This window comes from Lynx rufus, unplaced genomic scaffold, assembly GCF_022079265.1.
Source record: "Lynx rufus isolate CCGP_SWC_20201006 ecotype Redwood Valley unplaced genomic scaffold, mLynRuf1.p SCAF_6, whole genome shotgun sequence".
NCBI lineage: Eukaryota > Metazoa > Chordata > Mammalia > Carnivora > Felidae > Lynx > Lynx rufus.
Window position 1 is genome coordinate 46,498,892 of NW_025814878.1, and position 16,959 is coordinate 46,515,850.

At 43.9% G+C, this 16,959-nt stretch overlaps 1 protein-coding gene and 1 long non-coding RNA gene across 2 annotated transcripts in view; one reads left to right on the plus strand and one right to left on the minus strand.

Annotated features, from left to right (window-relative positions):
* SLC22A16 (solute carrier family 22 member 16) overlaps positions 1-16,959 on the plus strand; it is a 42,403-nt gene that overhangs the window by 24,880 nt on the left and 564 nt on the right. Inside the window, exons 4-7 of the mRNA XM_047102615.1 lie at positions 1,890-2,421; positions 6,339-6,466; positions 8,943-9,052; positions 10,491-10,590. Coding sequence (XP_046958571.1) covers positions 1,890-2,421; positions 6,339-6,466; positions 8,943-9,052; positions 10,491-10,590 — 870 coding nt within the window. The remainder of the gene's footprint in view (positions 1-1,889; positions 2,422-6,338; positions 6,467-8,942; positions 9,053-10,490; positions 10,591-16,959) is intronic.
* On the minus strand, positions 9,320-11,772 carry LOC124528805 (uncharacterized). The gene is made up of 3 exons (XR_006966236.1): positions 11,700-11,772; positions 10,726-10,956; positions 9,320-9,400 (listed from the first exon to the last, which is right to left on the minus strand). It is a non-coding gene; the product is annotated as an uncharacterized LOC124528805 (long non-coding RNA).

Here is a 16,959-nt window from a genome sequence, read left to right on the forward strand (position 1 = left end):
AGAGTATGATTTGAATATCAAAGGATTAGGAGATGCCTTTGGCTTTCGAATAATTTTGCAAAAATTAACTTTATGATTCGTGTTATAAAAGTCAAATGTGAAATAATCCTGTAGGAAAAATTCTAACCTTTTCATCATGCCTCCCACAAAAAAAAAATCCATCATTTGATTTGTTCTTTGTTTACTCCAAGAATGATCACATAATATTATTATAGTCTAATTTTTGATAAAGATAGGCTTAATTTCAAAATAATTTTCCCTGATTTTTAAAATTGTAGTTTCCCATTCCCACCAACAGTGCACATAACATAAAATTTCCTATCTTAATCATTTTTAGGTATACATTTAGGGTCATGTTAAGTATATTCATGTTGTGGCACAATCAAAACCACTATCTATCTCCAGAACTCTTTTCATTTTGCAAAAATTGAAACTCTTATACCCATTAAACAGTAAGTCATTTCCTCTTCCACCCAGCCCCTGGCGACCACCATTCTACATCCATGAAATCTACATGATTGCGACTATCCTAGGTACCTTATATAAGTGGAATCATACAGTATTTTATCTTTTTGTGATTGGCTTATTTTACTTAATATAATGTCCTTAAAGTTCATGCATGTTGTAGCCTGTGTCAGAATTTCCTTCCTTTTTGAGGCTGAATGATATTCTATTGTATATACCACATTTTGCTTATCAATATATTCATCTGTCGATGGATGCTTGGCTTGCTTCTACATTTTAGCCATTGTGAATAATGCTGTTACAAACATGGGTGTACACATATTTCTTTGAGATCTTGCTTCCAGTTATTTTGGGCATGTATCCAAGGTAGGGCTGCTGGATCATATGGTAATCTATTTTTAGTTTTTGGGGGGGAATCCCCATGCTGTTTCCCACAGCAGCTGTATCATTTTACATTCCCACCAAAAAGTGCACAAGGGTTCTGATTTCTCCATATCTTTGTCAACACTTGTTATTTTCTATTCTGTTTTTGGTTTTTTTGTTTGTTTTTTTTTTTTATAGTAACCATCCTGATGGTTACGGGGTGGGTATCTCATCGTGATTTTGATTTGCATTTCCCTAGTGGTTAGTGATGTTGAGCATCTTTTCATGTGCTTATTGGCCATTCATATATCTTTTTGGAACAATTCATATCCTTTGCTCATTTTGCACTTGATCTTAGCCAAAAGGCCGAGAAGCAATATCCTTTGCTCATTTTGAATTGGATTGTTTGTTTTGCTGTTGAGTTTTAGGAGTCTTCTATATATTCTGGGTATTAATTTCTTATCAGATATATAATTTGCAAATATGTCATTCCATACATTGCCTTTTCACTCTGTCGGTAGCGTCCTTTGATGCACAGATGTTTTTAATTTTCATGAAGTCCAATTTGCTTACTCTTTTCTTTTGTTGCCTATTAAAATAAAGTTTCAGTCAAATCTTTTTCTTCCCATCAGTTGCCATAATTTTTTGTCCCCATTTAACAATTTTGGATTTAATAATAAGGGCCTCTTGTATATAGATAAATTGGTATGCACATTCACATTTACATTAACTGGGAAATAAATTCACACCGTAGAGGAATACTTACATGAAACAAGAGGTAGGGTCTAACATGTATTGTACAGATCCACTCGTTTATCTCATACTTAACCTCTCAAGTTTGGCCATTTGGGGAAGCAAGGGTGGGGGAAGAATGAAAAAACCCATTTGAAGAAGAAGGATGGATTGGATGAAACACCATTTTGTAAATGTGGTATGGCTTTCAGAAAACAATTTTTGTCATTTTCTTTCTTGCCTATGTGTGATTTACAGAGAGATCAGACCCCTTAGCAGTTATAAATATGACCTTAAATCTGGACCACCCTCCCTGCTTTGTTTTTCAGTCTGGAAGTGGCTATCTCGTGGTGGTGTTTGTCTATGTGACGGAATTTATTGGCATGAAGTCTCGGACGTGGGCATGCATCCAGATGCATTCCTTTTTTGCAGTTGGAACAATGGTGGTGGCTTTGACAGGCTACTTTGTCAGGACCTGGTGGATCTATCAGATGGTCCTCTCCACAGTGACTATCCCCTTTGTCCTGTGCTGTTGGATACTCCCAGAGACACCTTTTTGGCTTCTCTCAGAGGGAAGATGTGAAGAAGCACAAAAAGTAGTTGATACAATTGCCAAGTGGAATAGGGCACGCTCCTGTAAGCTGTCAGAACTGTTGTCACTGGATCTAAATGGTCCCGGTGGTAATGAACCCCTTGAAGTTAAGAAGCACAACCTGTTAGATCTATTTTATGACTGGAATGTTGGAACAAGGACCCTTACTATTTGGCTGATTTGGTTCACTGGGTGTTTGGGATTCTACTTCTTCTCCTTGAATTCTGTTAACTTAGGAGGCAATGAATATTTAAACCTCTTCCTCATGGGTAAGTAGTTAAATTATATGTAAGCGTAGCAATGAAGTGACATTTCTACCATGTTTTTAGTGTGTTTTCATTGTCCGTTCTCTACCAAGAACACTACTGCCAACCTTATTACTATGGTCTCTTTTAGGGTTTATATACTGGAACACAAGTGTATATTTTCTTTCAAAATAATGCAAACAGTCAGAAGAATTTAGTCCCTTCTTCTTTCCCTGCTCTGCTCCTTGCTTGCTTCCTTCCTGGAAGCCCATCCCCTCAGAACTGTCTTTGAGAGGTAACATCTATTACGTCTGGCTTGTACCCTTTTAGATCTCTTTCTGTGCATTTCCAGACATTTGTGCAGATAAAGAGATCATTCACTGCTTATTCTTCTTTGTAATTTGTTTTCCTTTTAAAACTTAATATGGCTTAGAGATCTTCTGGTGTCTTTCTAGCTTCAAAAGTCCTTAATTTAGGCATTTCAGGCAGTAAAATCACTTAAATGCAACTATAATTTCGTTGTCATGCTTCCTTCATTTTAGTATAGCGGGTTAAAGTGGATCCAGATTTTGCTGTGACATCTTGAAGCATGACTCCTAGGGTCAACCAAATTCAGACCAAACATGAGAGAAATATGAGAAACCTATATTTGTCTGTCTAGCCTTAACTCCTGGTTATTTTCACATAGGCTGCCTGCATTTGATATTATCCTCAGAAAGTCTCGCTTTTACATTTTCACACATAGATATCATCCCTTCTCATTAAAGTGCTCTGATGACACTTCTGTGTTTGTTTATTAGAGCTCAGCAGGAATTATGAGAGAAGTCGTTTTAAGAAAAGAAAAAAAAAAAACCTTTCTTTTTCTCTTTTTGGGCAAGCCAACAAGTTTGCAGAGTCCGGCTTGATTTCAAACCCATTCTATGTGCCGGTTTGAGAAATGACACAGAATTCCTAGGACAGGGCAGCAAATGGCAGGAGGACCAAGTGGGGCAGGGTGTGACACAGGGACGCTTTTGGCAAGCTGGAGTTTTAGATCGTTACGATATAGTTTCTTAATTGTAATGGAGATATAAATTCTCAAGAAACTGGGACATCCCCTAAATATAAAAATGTCTCTAAGATAAATATACATGGTTTTATATTCTCTACTGTCTTGGATTTTTCCTGTCATCACCCTTCCCAGAAGTCCTCTTGCTGACAGGTGCTTCTAGTTGAAATTCCTACGCTGGGAAATTTTTGAACGAGTTTTTATCTCTGGAGATGGGCTGAGGCTGGTGGGCATTTCAGCTCAAGTTTTGGGTGATAAATGCTTCAGTAGCTTCAAGACATCCGGGGATAGGAGCGGAATTGGGCCTGAGTGATTAGAGAGATTATATATTATAGAGTGAGGAAAGTAATGGCAGATTGTCCTAATCCCGTGACGCTTGGGCCTCACTGCTTGTGCCATTTATATCCCAGACACTGTCCAAATTAGATGTAGTATCAGTATCCTGAAGTGACAACTCAAGGAAAACCAGTGTAGGGTACTTTAAATGCTCTTCAGCCATTTCACAGTTGCTGCCCAAGCGTTGCTAGACTCCAGGAGTCAGGCAGGGAGGGGGGCAGTGGGGGAGGGAGGCTGCAGGAGAGGAGTCTTGGCTCCTGAAGACCTTGCTTCTAGTCCCTGAGCTGTCACTTACTCTTCCGCTCAAAGCAGTTAATCTCCGTTGTAAAGTGGGGACACTAACCCAGGGCTACTCCCATGCGGCTCTTTTGTGGATCGTTGTCTCTTATTTGACCTTGAAAAGTGCTTGATAAAGTCTTGGAAAAAAAAAAAAAAAAAGAGTAGAGTAACAGATGTACAAACTGATCCGGCCTGAAAGCATGGACTTTATCACAGGGTCCAGAGTCTGTGGAAGGGAGGCATTTCCTCCAGAGGTGTCTGTTTTCCATTTCAGTGAAACGGAGAGACTGGCTGTCAAAGGCGGCTTATTTTTTGCCTTTGCCTGAGCCACTGTTTTTGAGCAGCGGCAACTGAGTTTAGTTTCTAATGTACTACTAAGACCATTCACTCCGAAAATATGTTATCTACCCCTGTGACGTGTTCAGAAGCTGTGGGAGACGTACAGATAGATGCACACCTGCCTCTCCAGGTGTTTGTGGTGTTCTGTAGTTGCAAGGACAAGTGCAGGTCGCTCCTAAGAGGTGGTGGCCTGGTTGTGTCCCGAGCTTAGGCGAGCTGCAGAGGGAGCAAAGAACTTGAAGACTGAATTACACGGAAGATCTGGGCTGCGAAAAGATGGCAGTTTCCTAAGGGCGGTTGTGGGGTTTGTGCAGCTGGGTTGAGCTTGCTCCCTATTTCATTGTGGCTGGTAGATACATAGCTTTTTTGCTCTGGATCTCCGATTCAAATTTTGGTTTTGCAAGAGAAGAGCTTTTAAAATTTTTTTTTTCAACGTTTATTTATTTTTGGGACAGAGAGAGACAGAGCATGAACGGGGGAGGGGCAGAGAGAGAGGGAGACACAGAATCGGAAACAGGCTCCAGGCTCTGAGCCATCAGCCCAGAGCCTGACGCGGGGCTCGAACTCACGGACCGCAAGATCGTGACCTGGCTGAAGTCGGACGCTTAACTGACTGCGCCACCCAGGCGCCCCAAGAGAAGAGCTTTTAAGTCAGTTATGGACTAGATCCAGCTCTTTACTTTTGCTGTGGGGCAGTAAGAAGAGGCCAGAGGAAGTTTTTGTTCTATAGGGGATTTTTTTTCGTCAAGTTAATTTATTTGGTTTGAGAAAGAGCACGTGCGAGCAGGGGAGAGGCAGAGAGAGAATCCCAAACAGGTTGCCCACTGTCAGCACACAGCCCCACGCGGGGCTTGATCCCACAAACCCTGGGATCATGACCTGAGCTGAAATCAAGAGTTGGATGCTTAACCGACTCAGCCACCCAGGTGCCCCTTGTGTTAGATTTTTAAATATTTTTTAATGTTTTATTTTATATTTGAGAGAGAGAGAGAGAGAGACAGAGACAGAGCGCGAGCAGGGGAGGGGCGGAGAGAGGAGACACAGAATCTGAAGCAGGCTCCAGGCTCCCAGCGATCAGCACAAAGCCCCATGCAGGGCTCTATCCCATGAACCCTGAGATCATGATATGAGCTGAAAGCAAGAGTTAGAGGCTTAACTGACTGAGCCACCCTGGCGCCCCTTGTGTTAGAGTTTTCAATGTTTACTTTTAGGTTTGAAACCCATCACACGGGGCGCCTGGGTGGCGCAGTCGGTTAAGCGTCCGACTTCAGCCAGGTCACGATCTCGCGGTCCGTGAGTTCGAGCCCCGCGTCAGGCTCCGGGCTGATGGCTCGGAGCCTGGAGCCTGTTTCCGATTCTGTGTCTCCCTCTCTCTCTGCCCGTCCCCCGTTCATGCTCTGTCTCTCTCTGTCCCAAAAATAAATAAACGTTGAAAAAAAAAAAAAAAAAGAAACCCATCACACATTTTCATTAGTTTGTGTACCTAGCCGACACTGAATTTTCTGCTTAGTTCCTAAATTTGAAGTTACTAATATAGAATTTTTCCTAGTTCTGCCAAGCACGAGAAACCAAAGAGCAGAACTTATCAATGTCATCTATGAATTTACTTATTTATTCATCCGACAGGTCTGTCCTCTGGACACCATGCTGTGTACTGGGGAGCTGACAGCCTGGTAGGGGGCAGGATCCCTGGGACAGGTGATAAGTGCCAGGTGGATTGTGTGAGCATCAGTGCCCTTCACAGGAAACACCCTCCTCACTCCAGGGGATTTAAAAGGGTTAGGTCTTGCCGCCTTTCAGGCAGTCAATGGGTGTTCTTGGGGGCTCCTGGAAGTGGGGAGAGGGCTAACCATTCCTTTTGGGTGGTGGGTTAGAAGGAGAGGTCCCCTTGTGCAGTTGGTTGCCATGACTTATAGAGAGCCCTTTTGCTCAATGACAGGTGCAGTGGAAATTCCTGCCTACATCTTCATGTGCTTGGGGATGGACAGTATAGGGAGAAGAAAAGTTCTGGTGTTCTCCCTTCTCTCAGGTGCACTGCTCTGTGGTGTCATTATGGTGATCCCCAAGGTGAGTTACTTTTTGTTTTCTTTAGGGCACGGTTAGTTATATTACGACAGGAAGTACGAAGATCCATTCAGACATATGAACAGCATGTATACATAACATTTTTAAATGTTTTCTTTAAAAAAACCATTCTTTCTGTGTTACATAAATAATACATGTTCATTGTAAAAAAAATTAAGGAAAAATATGTTTAAAAAAAAAAAAAAGCCCATAATCTCACTTCCCAGAGATGGCCCGTGTTGCATTTTGTAAACACAATGATCCTGAATGAGGAAAGTAGATCACGCCTTCCAGTGATTATCATTATCTTAAACATTCATTCATTTAACAAATGTGTATCTGGCATCTCTTATGTGCCAGGAGTTCTTCTAGTTGCTGGAGACACACAGTGAATCAAGTTTCTAGAAGTATGAGGAAAAAAAAAACAAGATAAGGGATAGAGTGTATTTGTGTGTGTGTGTGTGCATGTGTGTGTGCATGCGTGCACGTGTGTGTGACATGTGTACCATTTTATTTTATCCAGGGTGATGGGGGATGGTGTGCTTCTCAGAGAAGGTGACAGTTGATTAGAAACCTGAAGGAGGGAGGAAGCCATAGAGACATCTGAAAGATAAAATGAATTTTATATTCAGGACTATCTTAATTTGAATATCTTGTTTTTCATTGCAGTAGATTAGTAGTTTCCAATTTCTAGTATGCCTAAATCCCACAAGGAGCTTGTTCCTAAAAATGCAGTTTCTCACTGAGAAACTACTCAAACAACTTTCCTATTCCTGCATTTGGGCACACTCCATCCCCTAGAATAACTCTTGCGTCAAAAAGGGCTCCTTTTCTTCCCTTCCTCCCCCCGCAAATGTTATCAGAATCTATTTTCATTCTTGATTTGGAAAATATAGTCACTATAACAATACTTTAAAATACCTTCTATAATTTTCTGTAATGATTGTATCGTTATCTAGCAATAGTATCTCAACATTTAGAGCAAGGCATTTTAAGTTTTGCATATTGTTTGAAATTTACTTTAAGTTACCCAGTGACTTCCTTTTGTAGTAATACTTCATTTAATTATCAAGGTTGGCAAATCAAATTGTTTATGTAGCTGAAATTTCCAAGTGATTGATACACAACTAATATGAATGCAGTAAAAAGACTCAGAGGACCGTGAGGGGACTTCATCCATACCGTTTTTGGTTTGTTTAAAAGAAATTTTTTGAAGTGTATTTATTTAATCTCATGAGCTGTGAGATCAGGACCGAAATCAAGAGTCGACACTTAACCGACTTAACCACCCAGGTGCCCCTAGTTTGCTTTTTAAAGTAATTTACAGATATACTAGTTGAGTGATGGCAGCTGCTTTTGAGCTGGTGAAGATTTACGGGAACCCCAGAACCTTTGAGTTGTATAGTGGTTAAGCCCCAATGGTAATGGGGAAGACAGGAAAGTAGATGGCGGGGATTTCTAGAAACAGGGCACTAACACTTACCTACAAATTTCTCCCTTCTAATAAAATCTCTCCCCACATGGCAACGTCAACACACTTCGGTTTTTTCAAGTGACATTAATTAATTCAGCAAATACTGTCTACAAAAGGACTGTCAACAAATTCATTCGGCAAACACATAGTTCATAGGGTGACAGTGTGACATTAGTTGCTTTATTAGAGGCATCATTAAATCTCAGTGATTTCCCAAAGCAGATATTTATTTCTCGTTCTTAGAAAGTTTGATGTGGATGCACCTGGTTGTTGGCAGAAGTGGAGGGAGAGTATCTGGCTCCATGGAGTCATTCAGGGATTCAGGTAGACCAAGGCGCTGCCATCCTCAACGTCAGGGCTCCAGGGTCACCGGAGTCTCAACATCCAGCTGGCAGATAGGGGAGGAGAGAAAAGATGGAATGTGGGAGGTCTTTGTGAACACAGCGGGAAGTGGAGCACAGCAGGGACAGCAGAAACAGAGTTGGAGGCGCTGAGGGGTTTCACTGTTGAGGAATGTTATCAGCCAAAAGAAGAAAAAAAAATGTTTTAATAGTTCAGTTTATCACCTTCAAATTATCTTCTGAAGATAACTTATAATCTAGAGGATTACTGTCACAAAGGACACCATTTGTTTTTATGGCTCTTTGATTCCTTCTGCTGGATCATTTCCAGAAGGAGTAGGTCAATTACTTGTGGAACCAGGACCATCTGGGCATGTCTCATTCCAAAGCAGCCTCTGCAAATGGCTTTTCTAATTGGGTAATTTGAAATCTCCAAGGCTGGGAGGAGGCACAATTAAACTTTTCCCTAAATTTCATAAAGATGGAAAGCTTTTCCAGACCAGGAGTAGAGATCACAAAACAAATTCAGAGAAATAAAACTTTTTATTGTTCTGAAAAATCCTGGGTAGTTAGAAAGTTTTCAATAATAATGTTAAAGATTTTATATTTTCTGTTTAAAAGTATTACTTATGATGGTCTGTTTTGCTAATCCATGTCTTTCCAGAATTACTTTATTTGGACTGTGGTGGTGACCATGGCTGGAAAATTTGCCATAGGGGCAGCGTTTGGCCTCATTTACCTTTATACAGCAGAGCTGTATCCAACCATGGTAAGGTAAGAACTACTTATTTTTCTTCTGTTTCCTTGATGTCTTTTACTTACCTGTCATTTCAATATATTTGGCCTTTGAGTATAAATGCTTTCTTTCGGTAGCAGTTACTGGAGCGCTGAGATAATGAGAAAGTTACAGGATGACGCTAATTCTGAATCTGAGGCTTTGTCTATACTTCATTAGCAAGGATAGTAAAGAAATTGTTTGTGAAATCACACTCTTTTATTCTAGAACCATTCTAAATCTCAAGTGCAGTTGACTTACACTGACTCTCCATACGACCCAAGGCTAATCTTCTCAGGATGTGTCTCTTGATGTTCTGATGTCACTTGTCTTAATTTTTAGGGCTGCTGTAACAAAACACCAAGGTTTGGGTCAAACAGCAGAAATCTATTTTCTGGAGGCTAGAAGTCCAAGATCAAGGTGTTTGGCAGATTTGGTTTCTCCTAGAGCCTCTCTCCTTGGTTTAATAAGAGATACTTATGCACTTAAAAAATACATTTTTTCCTTCTTACTAGATATTCTGTAAGGTTTCCTTACGTAACTTTTAACAAAAAGCACATTAAGGTATTGCTTGGGGCTCCTGGGAGGCTCAGTCAGTTAGGCCTCCGACTCTTGGTTTTGGCTCGGGTCATGATCTCACTGTTTCATAAGATCGAGCCCCACGCACTGGCAGGGCAGAGCCTGCCTGGGATTCTCTCTCTCCCTCTCTCCCTCTGCCCCTGCCCTGCTCGCACTGTCTGTCTTTCTCAAAATAAATAAATAAACCTAAAAAAAGATATTACTTGGCTTTAAAAAATTGAAATAGAAGGTTCCACAGGTATAAATCTTCCGTTCTCCCAAATTCCCATTCCCTACCCCAAACGAATTCCTGCTCTAGAAGGCTGATGTTATTCTCAATGTTAGACTGAATGAATATATAGAAGGGCCTCATCTGCGTAGCAAAGGAAGAATGGTTTATCTTTTTTTTTTTGTCTTGAACTCTCTGTATGCTTGTATACACCACTGTTTCACAGAACGTGGATATAGATCACAAGTGATTCTTGAAACAGTGTGAAATGATTTTCAAGTATATTAGGATGAGCGTAAGTGTTCTTAGGTTTATTTTGTGCTGGGCGTGCAGACAGGGGCTGCCTCTGTGCTCCGCTGGGCTTCAGTTCTGGCTGCTGTCTTTTTTTTTTTTTTTTTAATATTTTATTTATTTATTTTTTTGAGAGAGAGAGAGAGAGAGAGACAGAGCACAAGTGGGGGAGAGGCAGAGGGAGAGGGAGACACAGAATCCAAAGCAGGGTCCAGGCTCTGAGCTGTCAACACAGAGCCCGACGCGGGGCTCGAGCTCACAAACCGTGAGATCATGACCTGAGCTGAAGTCGGACACTTAGCCGACTGAGCCACCCAGGCACCCCGTGGCTGCTGTCTTAACACTCCTCCCGTTTGCAGGTCGCTGGCCGTGGGAAGCGGCAGCATGGTGAGCCGCGTGGGAAGCATCATGGCCCCGTTCTGCATTTACCTCTCCAGCATTTGGAACTTCCTACCACAGGTGTCCATCAGTTTATAGGCCCTCACTGAGACAGCAGAGAGGCAGAGCAGCTAACTGCCTTCTATCTCTTTACTCATTGGAAGCCAATTTGTAATTCAATGATGGAGGTTTCTAGAAACGTGATTAACAGCTCACCAGTCGGTAAGTAGAGTGGTGGCTACTGTTTTCCTGTTGGTCGATCCCTTCCACCACTGGTGAGCTGTTAACCGCAATCGTGCCCACTGTGGAGGGACCCTCTCCCCTCCCATCTCATGCAGCTGCGTGGGGAGAGCTCTGTTGTCCGTCCTCCCTCTGGGTTCCCGCTGCATGCCTGCTGGTCAGGGTCAATTCTGGAGGCTGCCTGCCGCTTGGAGGGTTCTGTGGTGCCTGGTGGAGAGGTTTAGGGTCCTGGTTTTCAGCTTACCTGAAACTTGACAGGCTCTTCATGGTGAGGAGGAAGAAGATGGGAAGCAGGTGGGGTGGGGGGTTAGGGAGGCAGGGAGGGTTTGGGGGCGGCCCGAGGTGCTCTGAGACTAGGGGGAGAGCCCTGGGTCTGTGGCCCTCTCCCCCTTCCTTCAGGTGCCCTCTCCTGAATTTCTTTGCCATAGCTCTGTCTAGGCTGTCCCCTCTCGTCCTCAAGGCTCCTCATTCTTTTTCTGGGTTCCCCTTAACTAGACTCACTCTCTGGGAGCCATCCTGGCTGTCCTCCCCAGTCCCTGCATGGATAACCTCTTCTCAGTTCTTCCTTCCCTTCCAAGCTGCAAACCCACCCTTCCGCTGGGCTCATGGATATTCTCCCTGGGTGTCTCACAAACAAAGTTAGCTTTTCCCAGACTGAAGGGGTCAGTGCTTTAGAGCCCTTCTCCTCTGCCTCCCGCTTTGGGTTAGGAGTCTGTGGCCTCCAGCCTGACACTTGAGCATCAGCGTTTCATTTACCCTGTGCTTCTGTCCCCCTCTCCTCCCAACCCATGACCCCAAATCCTCCCCTTCTTTCTCAAAACCACCCCAGCTTGCCTGCGTCCAGTTCAGTTGCCCCCACCTTCTGCCTCCCAGATCCTCCCCCTGCGCTCACCCCCACCCCATCAGAAGAGTTTGCCAGACCACAGCTCTGACCCAACTGCCCCCGTCACCTTCAAAATGGACTAAACTCTAAGCTCTTCCGGATGTTGAAGTCCTTTCCAGATGGACCCCCTGCAGATCTCCCCTGTCCTGTTTTGTTTCCTCACCCGCTTCCCTCCTCTGCACCCTTCTCTCCTCCTGTGCCTGTTCCCCTCTGCAGAGAAGCCTCCTCCCATCTCCGCTTGCTAAACTTGCGTGTACCCTTTAAGAGGCAGAGCAAACCCAACTTCTCTGAGAAAGACACGGATCCATGACCCCACCTCTCCCTTCCTCAGTCTGTGTAGCATTTCATATGTGCCCCTTTCCCAGCCCACGGCCACAGTCTGGCTTTATTATCTTCATGCATGTTTTTGTCCCCCTTCATGCATGTTTTTGTCCCCATGCATGTCTCCTTAAACTGTTGGCCTCTTGCAAGACAGGGCACTTTGTATCCCCACAACTGTGTCCAGCAAAAGCATTTCCCTCACCCTGTGTGCCACTCACGTTATAATTTATTTGATATTTTAAATCAAATAGACTGGCTTTTTAAAATTAGCTTTGTCTTCAACACTATTGTCAGAGAAGTCATGGGTGTTTTGGTAGTTATCGGTTTTTCAAAATACAGTAACAAAATCTCACAACAGAACAAAGTGTGTGGTGCTACCTTAAAAAAAATCACCTTGCACGCACAGGTACACCTGCTCTTTGGATGTCTTTGGGAATCTCACGTTCCAGCAACAGGCACTCAGTCAAGTTTGCTTAACTGAGGTGTTGGGATGCCAGCATATTTTATGGGCTTACCCTGAGGTTGAGAAACAATATGTGCTGTCTAGCCTATGCGGGGAGGTGTTTTTGGAGAGCCCACCATCCTTTTTAGGGCATGGGCTTTTCTAGAAGCATCTCCTTTAAGCTAGCACTTTGTGTTCCTCATTAAATAAATAGAAGATAAAAATGGAGAAGGCATTTTTGAAACCAATAAGCTGAAACATACAGAAGATACATATATCTATAAAAGCAAGCTACTATAAAAATACTAAAAACTAATAAAGATGAAAAAAAAAAAGACACCCGTAAGAGTCAATTAGGGGCTATGTAGTCAAGAGGGATTTTAAATTTTATCCAACAGATACTTAAATGGCACTTGTTATGCAAAACCACGAAAATTGGTCTTCATAGAATGCAGATACTGTTCATTGCTATCCCCATTTTACAGATGAATAGAAAGTAATCATTAGCCCGAGGTCACATACCCTAGAGGTGACAGAGCTTGGATTCAAACCAAATACCAGATTTTGTTACTGTATTTTGAAAAACCGATAACTAGCAAAACACCCATGAGGTTAAACAAACAGTACGAAAGGGAATACAAAAAACTGAGCTCCTCCTCTACCCTGACCTGGAACCGCCCTAGTCTCCTTTCCCCAAGACGACCCCTGTCAGGGAGGATCTTGTATATATTTGCAGGACTATTCTGTGAATATGGTTCCTTTGGATGCAACAGATGTTGCTTGTTGTTTTAAATGAGTAAAAACAATAAATGATTAAATTTCTCATTCAGCTTATTTACGGAAGTCAAACTGCCTAAGGAGCCAATATTTTCATTTGAAGGAATGGAAATGCTAAACTAAAAGATAAGTTTGTCTTTCTCTTTTGAAAAGAAGCACATGAAAATCACTCATTCTGATGCTTCTCTTATCAACCATTGTTTTCTGGTAATCTGAAAAAGAGTGGACTCTAATTCATATCAGTTTTGAATTCATCATTGAGTTTGGCAAAGATTTACTGAGTGTTGATTTTGAACCAACCCCTCTGTTAGGTGCTATGGAGCAGAGATGAGAGAAACAGCCTCTTCTTGAGAGACCTCGGTCCAGTGTGGTGGGGAAGGCTGAAGAGCAAACCATCCCGAGCCCCAAAGACAAGGGCTATAGATGAAGGCTGCATGTAGGGAATGCCAGAGTTATGACTTGTAGGAGAGGGCGACCAACCCAGGCTAAGGCCAGAGGGGAGGCTTCCTGGAGGAGGGGGCCTTTAATCTGTGTCTGGAAGAGCCAGTGAGGGTCAGCCAGGGGACAAGGAGAGAAGGGAATTCTAGGCAGGGGGAATGAAACAGGGTGCTGTGGCGGGGGGGGGGGGGGAACACCAGACACCGAATAGAATCGAGGCAAGATTTTATTCACGGCTGGGCCAAACCTGATCTCCTGATCTTAAGGAGAAAAAAGTGCAGAGAATGGCCCTGAACAAAAGTAGCAGTGAGCTTATGTGGATTTTAGCAAGTCAGAGTACGTCATTATTTAGTTAACCAACTACAATTTACAGCATTTCATGGTGGCCATTCATATTGTGACACAGAGACGTTAGTCTTGGTGGGAACCTATCAATTTAAAGTTCTTTGTCCTAAGAGGGTTTAAAATGACCATAGTTAGACACCTAAGATACCGTGGGGAGTGAGTTCGTGACTTTTTACATGTTGGTCTTGTCTAGGCTAGATCTTGGTAGAAGGGGTGGGGGAGCGTTTTGCAACCTAAGTTATCTATTTAGCAAGCAGGCGAAGTTACAGAAGCGAGATAGGGCGCTTAGTAATTTCCCATAACCCTAATAGGGAACTACATAAGCTTTTTATCTCAATTATTCATGAAAGGTGAGTTTAAGCTGAACTCATGTACAATAAGCTTTCTGATATCTTATAAGTTGACCTATTACAGGGAACAGAAAGGCAACAGCTTACAGGAAAAAAGGAACATGGCCAGTTTGGGTTTGGGGGCGAGCTTATTGCTAACAGCTAGGGTGGGTTGTGGGTGTCAGGAGATAAATCTGGAAAAACAGGCAGGGATGTCAAAGGAGGTCAGAAGGGAGGTGCATGCCTACTACAGCCGGCTTAGAGATGACAGGATGGAAAAGTCGCCTCCGCAGGACCTGGTGACCTGTTGGTTGTGCTGGAGGTGGGGAGCAGGAGGGATGCCAGAGCCATTCTTGGGGCTGGAAGGAACCCAGGAGGAGTCACAGGGTTGAAGTGGGGAAGGACAGCGCCCTGGAATTGTGTGTGATGAGTGTGAGGCACCTGCAGGACGGCCGGCAGAGGCGTCTGGGAGGCAACGCCTTTCCAGGTCTGGAGCTGGGGGGGTTGGGGGGGGGAGTGGGTGTGGGAGTCGTGAGGGAGGGGTGAGCAGACTGAAGAGCAGAGCCCTAGGAACGATGGCATTTAAGGTGTGATGGAAGGAGGGCCCGGGTGTGGCAGCCAGGGAGGTGGGGAGGTGACCAGGACCCCAAAGGAAGAGAGGAGGTGAGGAAGGCAGGAGAGGACAGCGGCCAAGAAGGACCAGGACAGGAAAATGTCTCGTTGGTTGGCAGCTAGGAGTCTGTGGCTTGGGAAGCGCGGCTCCTGTGGGTGGAAGGAGAGGGAGAGAGGACAGCGGGAAGCAATGGCCGCTGTGCAGGGGATGCGCCAGCAGCCAGAGTGGTGTAGGCCCAGGCTGAGGGCCTCTCTGGCTTCTTTGAATGATAAAATCGCATTGATTGACTGCTTACCGTGGTCAGGCACTGTTTAAGTGCCTTAAATGTGTCCTTTAATTAAACCTTTCAACCGTCCTCTGAGGGAGGCTCTATTGCTATTTCCATTTCACAGATAAGGAAACCGAGGAGCCGGAAGTTTAGGTAGCTTGCTCAAGTTCACACAGGTAGCAAGAACAAGTTCCCAGGAGGAGCGGGTACAGAGATTATAAGAGGCTCGAGAACTGTTGTTTTTACTGAAGGAAAATAACCAGTGGAAAGGAAAAGGTCAAAAACCTGTGAGAAGGACGGAGGCCTGTTGATAGAGGAGCCCCCTTCTGAGGCGGAGGCCGGAGGCAGTGGGGTCTGGAGAGGATGAAGGGGGAGTGAGAGGTGGGGCATGAGGGGTAGGGGCTTGTGAGGAGGCTGGAAGGGCTGGAGGGAGCTGACCAGGGGGCCGGGAGGCCAGGTCTTCTGCTGATAGAAAGGAGGGGCTGGAGGGTTATGGGTTTGTGTACTGCGGACTCTTCTCACTGCCAAGCCAAAAAGAAAACCCCGGTCCTGTCTGGGATTCTATTTCCTGTTTCAACTTATTCGATGGGTGTACCTGCTACTTCTCTAGGCACCAAAGATGCCTTCAAGCGTCCTTTGGAGGATCACTTTGAATTCTGCTACTGCTTCTAGGCTTGCTCATGTCTTTCTAAGAATTAGGTTAGCAGCGTTCCACAAAACAAAACCAAGCCCTGTCTTCTCAAGGCCACGCGTATTGTTGAGGCGGCCGTGCATCACGTCATGGTTGCTCTGTGTGCTTTGCGTTTCACGTTCTCAGAGGTAGTAAAAGCACCAAGTATGTGGATTTATCGGGAAAACCATCTAATTTACAGGCTCTTCCCAGGCAGTAGTTTTGGCTGGACGAGTTGAAATTATGTAAGGATGGAACACATTTTTACAGACTGTGTGGAGGTTGAGTTCCAGAATCCACCCAGCATCTCATACGGATCAACAGAGAATAGATACATAGATTTGCATTTTATTTTATTTTTATTTTTTTTTCCACGTTTTTATTTATTTTTGAGACAGAGAGAGACAGAGCATGAACGGGGGAGGGGCAGAGAGAGAGGGAGACACAGAATCAGAAACAGGCTCCAGGCTCCGAGCCATCAGCCCAGAGCCTGACGCGGGGCTCGAACTCACAGACCGCGAGATCGTGACCTGGCTGAAGTCAGACGCTTAACCGACTGTGCCACCCAGGCGCCCCTAGATTTGCATTTTAAAAATTGAGGTAAAATTGGTGTAATGTGATTTGCGTTTTTAAAGGCACACACCTTGGTGCTAATCTAAAAGGTTGCCTTTGATGTGTCAAAATTTGGAAAGTAAAGAAACACTGAATTTTTTTTAAGGAAATTAGATGGATCCTTACCCCCCAAAGTAGCAATTAGTTTTCATTTGCCTTTGTTTGGTTTCTCCCTAAATTCTGTAGGCTTTGGTTCATTGAAACATTTCATTTGTGCATTCATTCAGTCATTCATTCATTCTGTGCCATTTATTGAACACTGACAGTGTACCAATTTTGGGGGTAAGGACAGGGTTGACCAAGGCAGTCTCTGACCATTAAGTCCCAACCCGAGGCTCAATTGCTGGGTTTCTCTCTAAGACTCTGGGATCCGGGAAGATGCAATAAGGACTTTTTTTCCCCCATGCATCTCCTAGGACAGTGCCTGCAAGAGTACTACTCTAGGCACAACTGGGATTTATTGAGTAGGTCTCCATAGTGGTCAATGAAGTGATGAGTGACCATTATGCCGG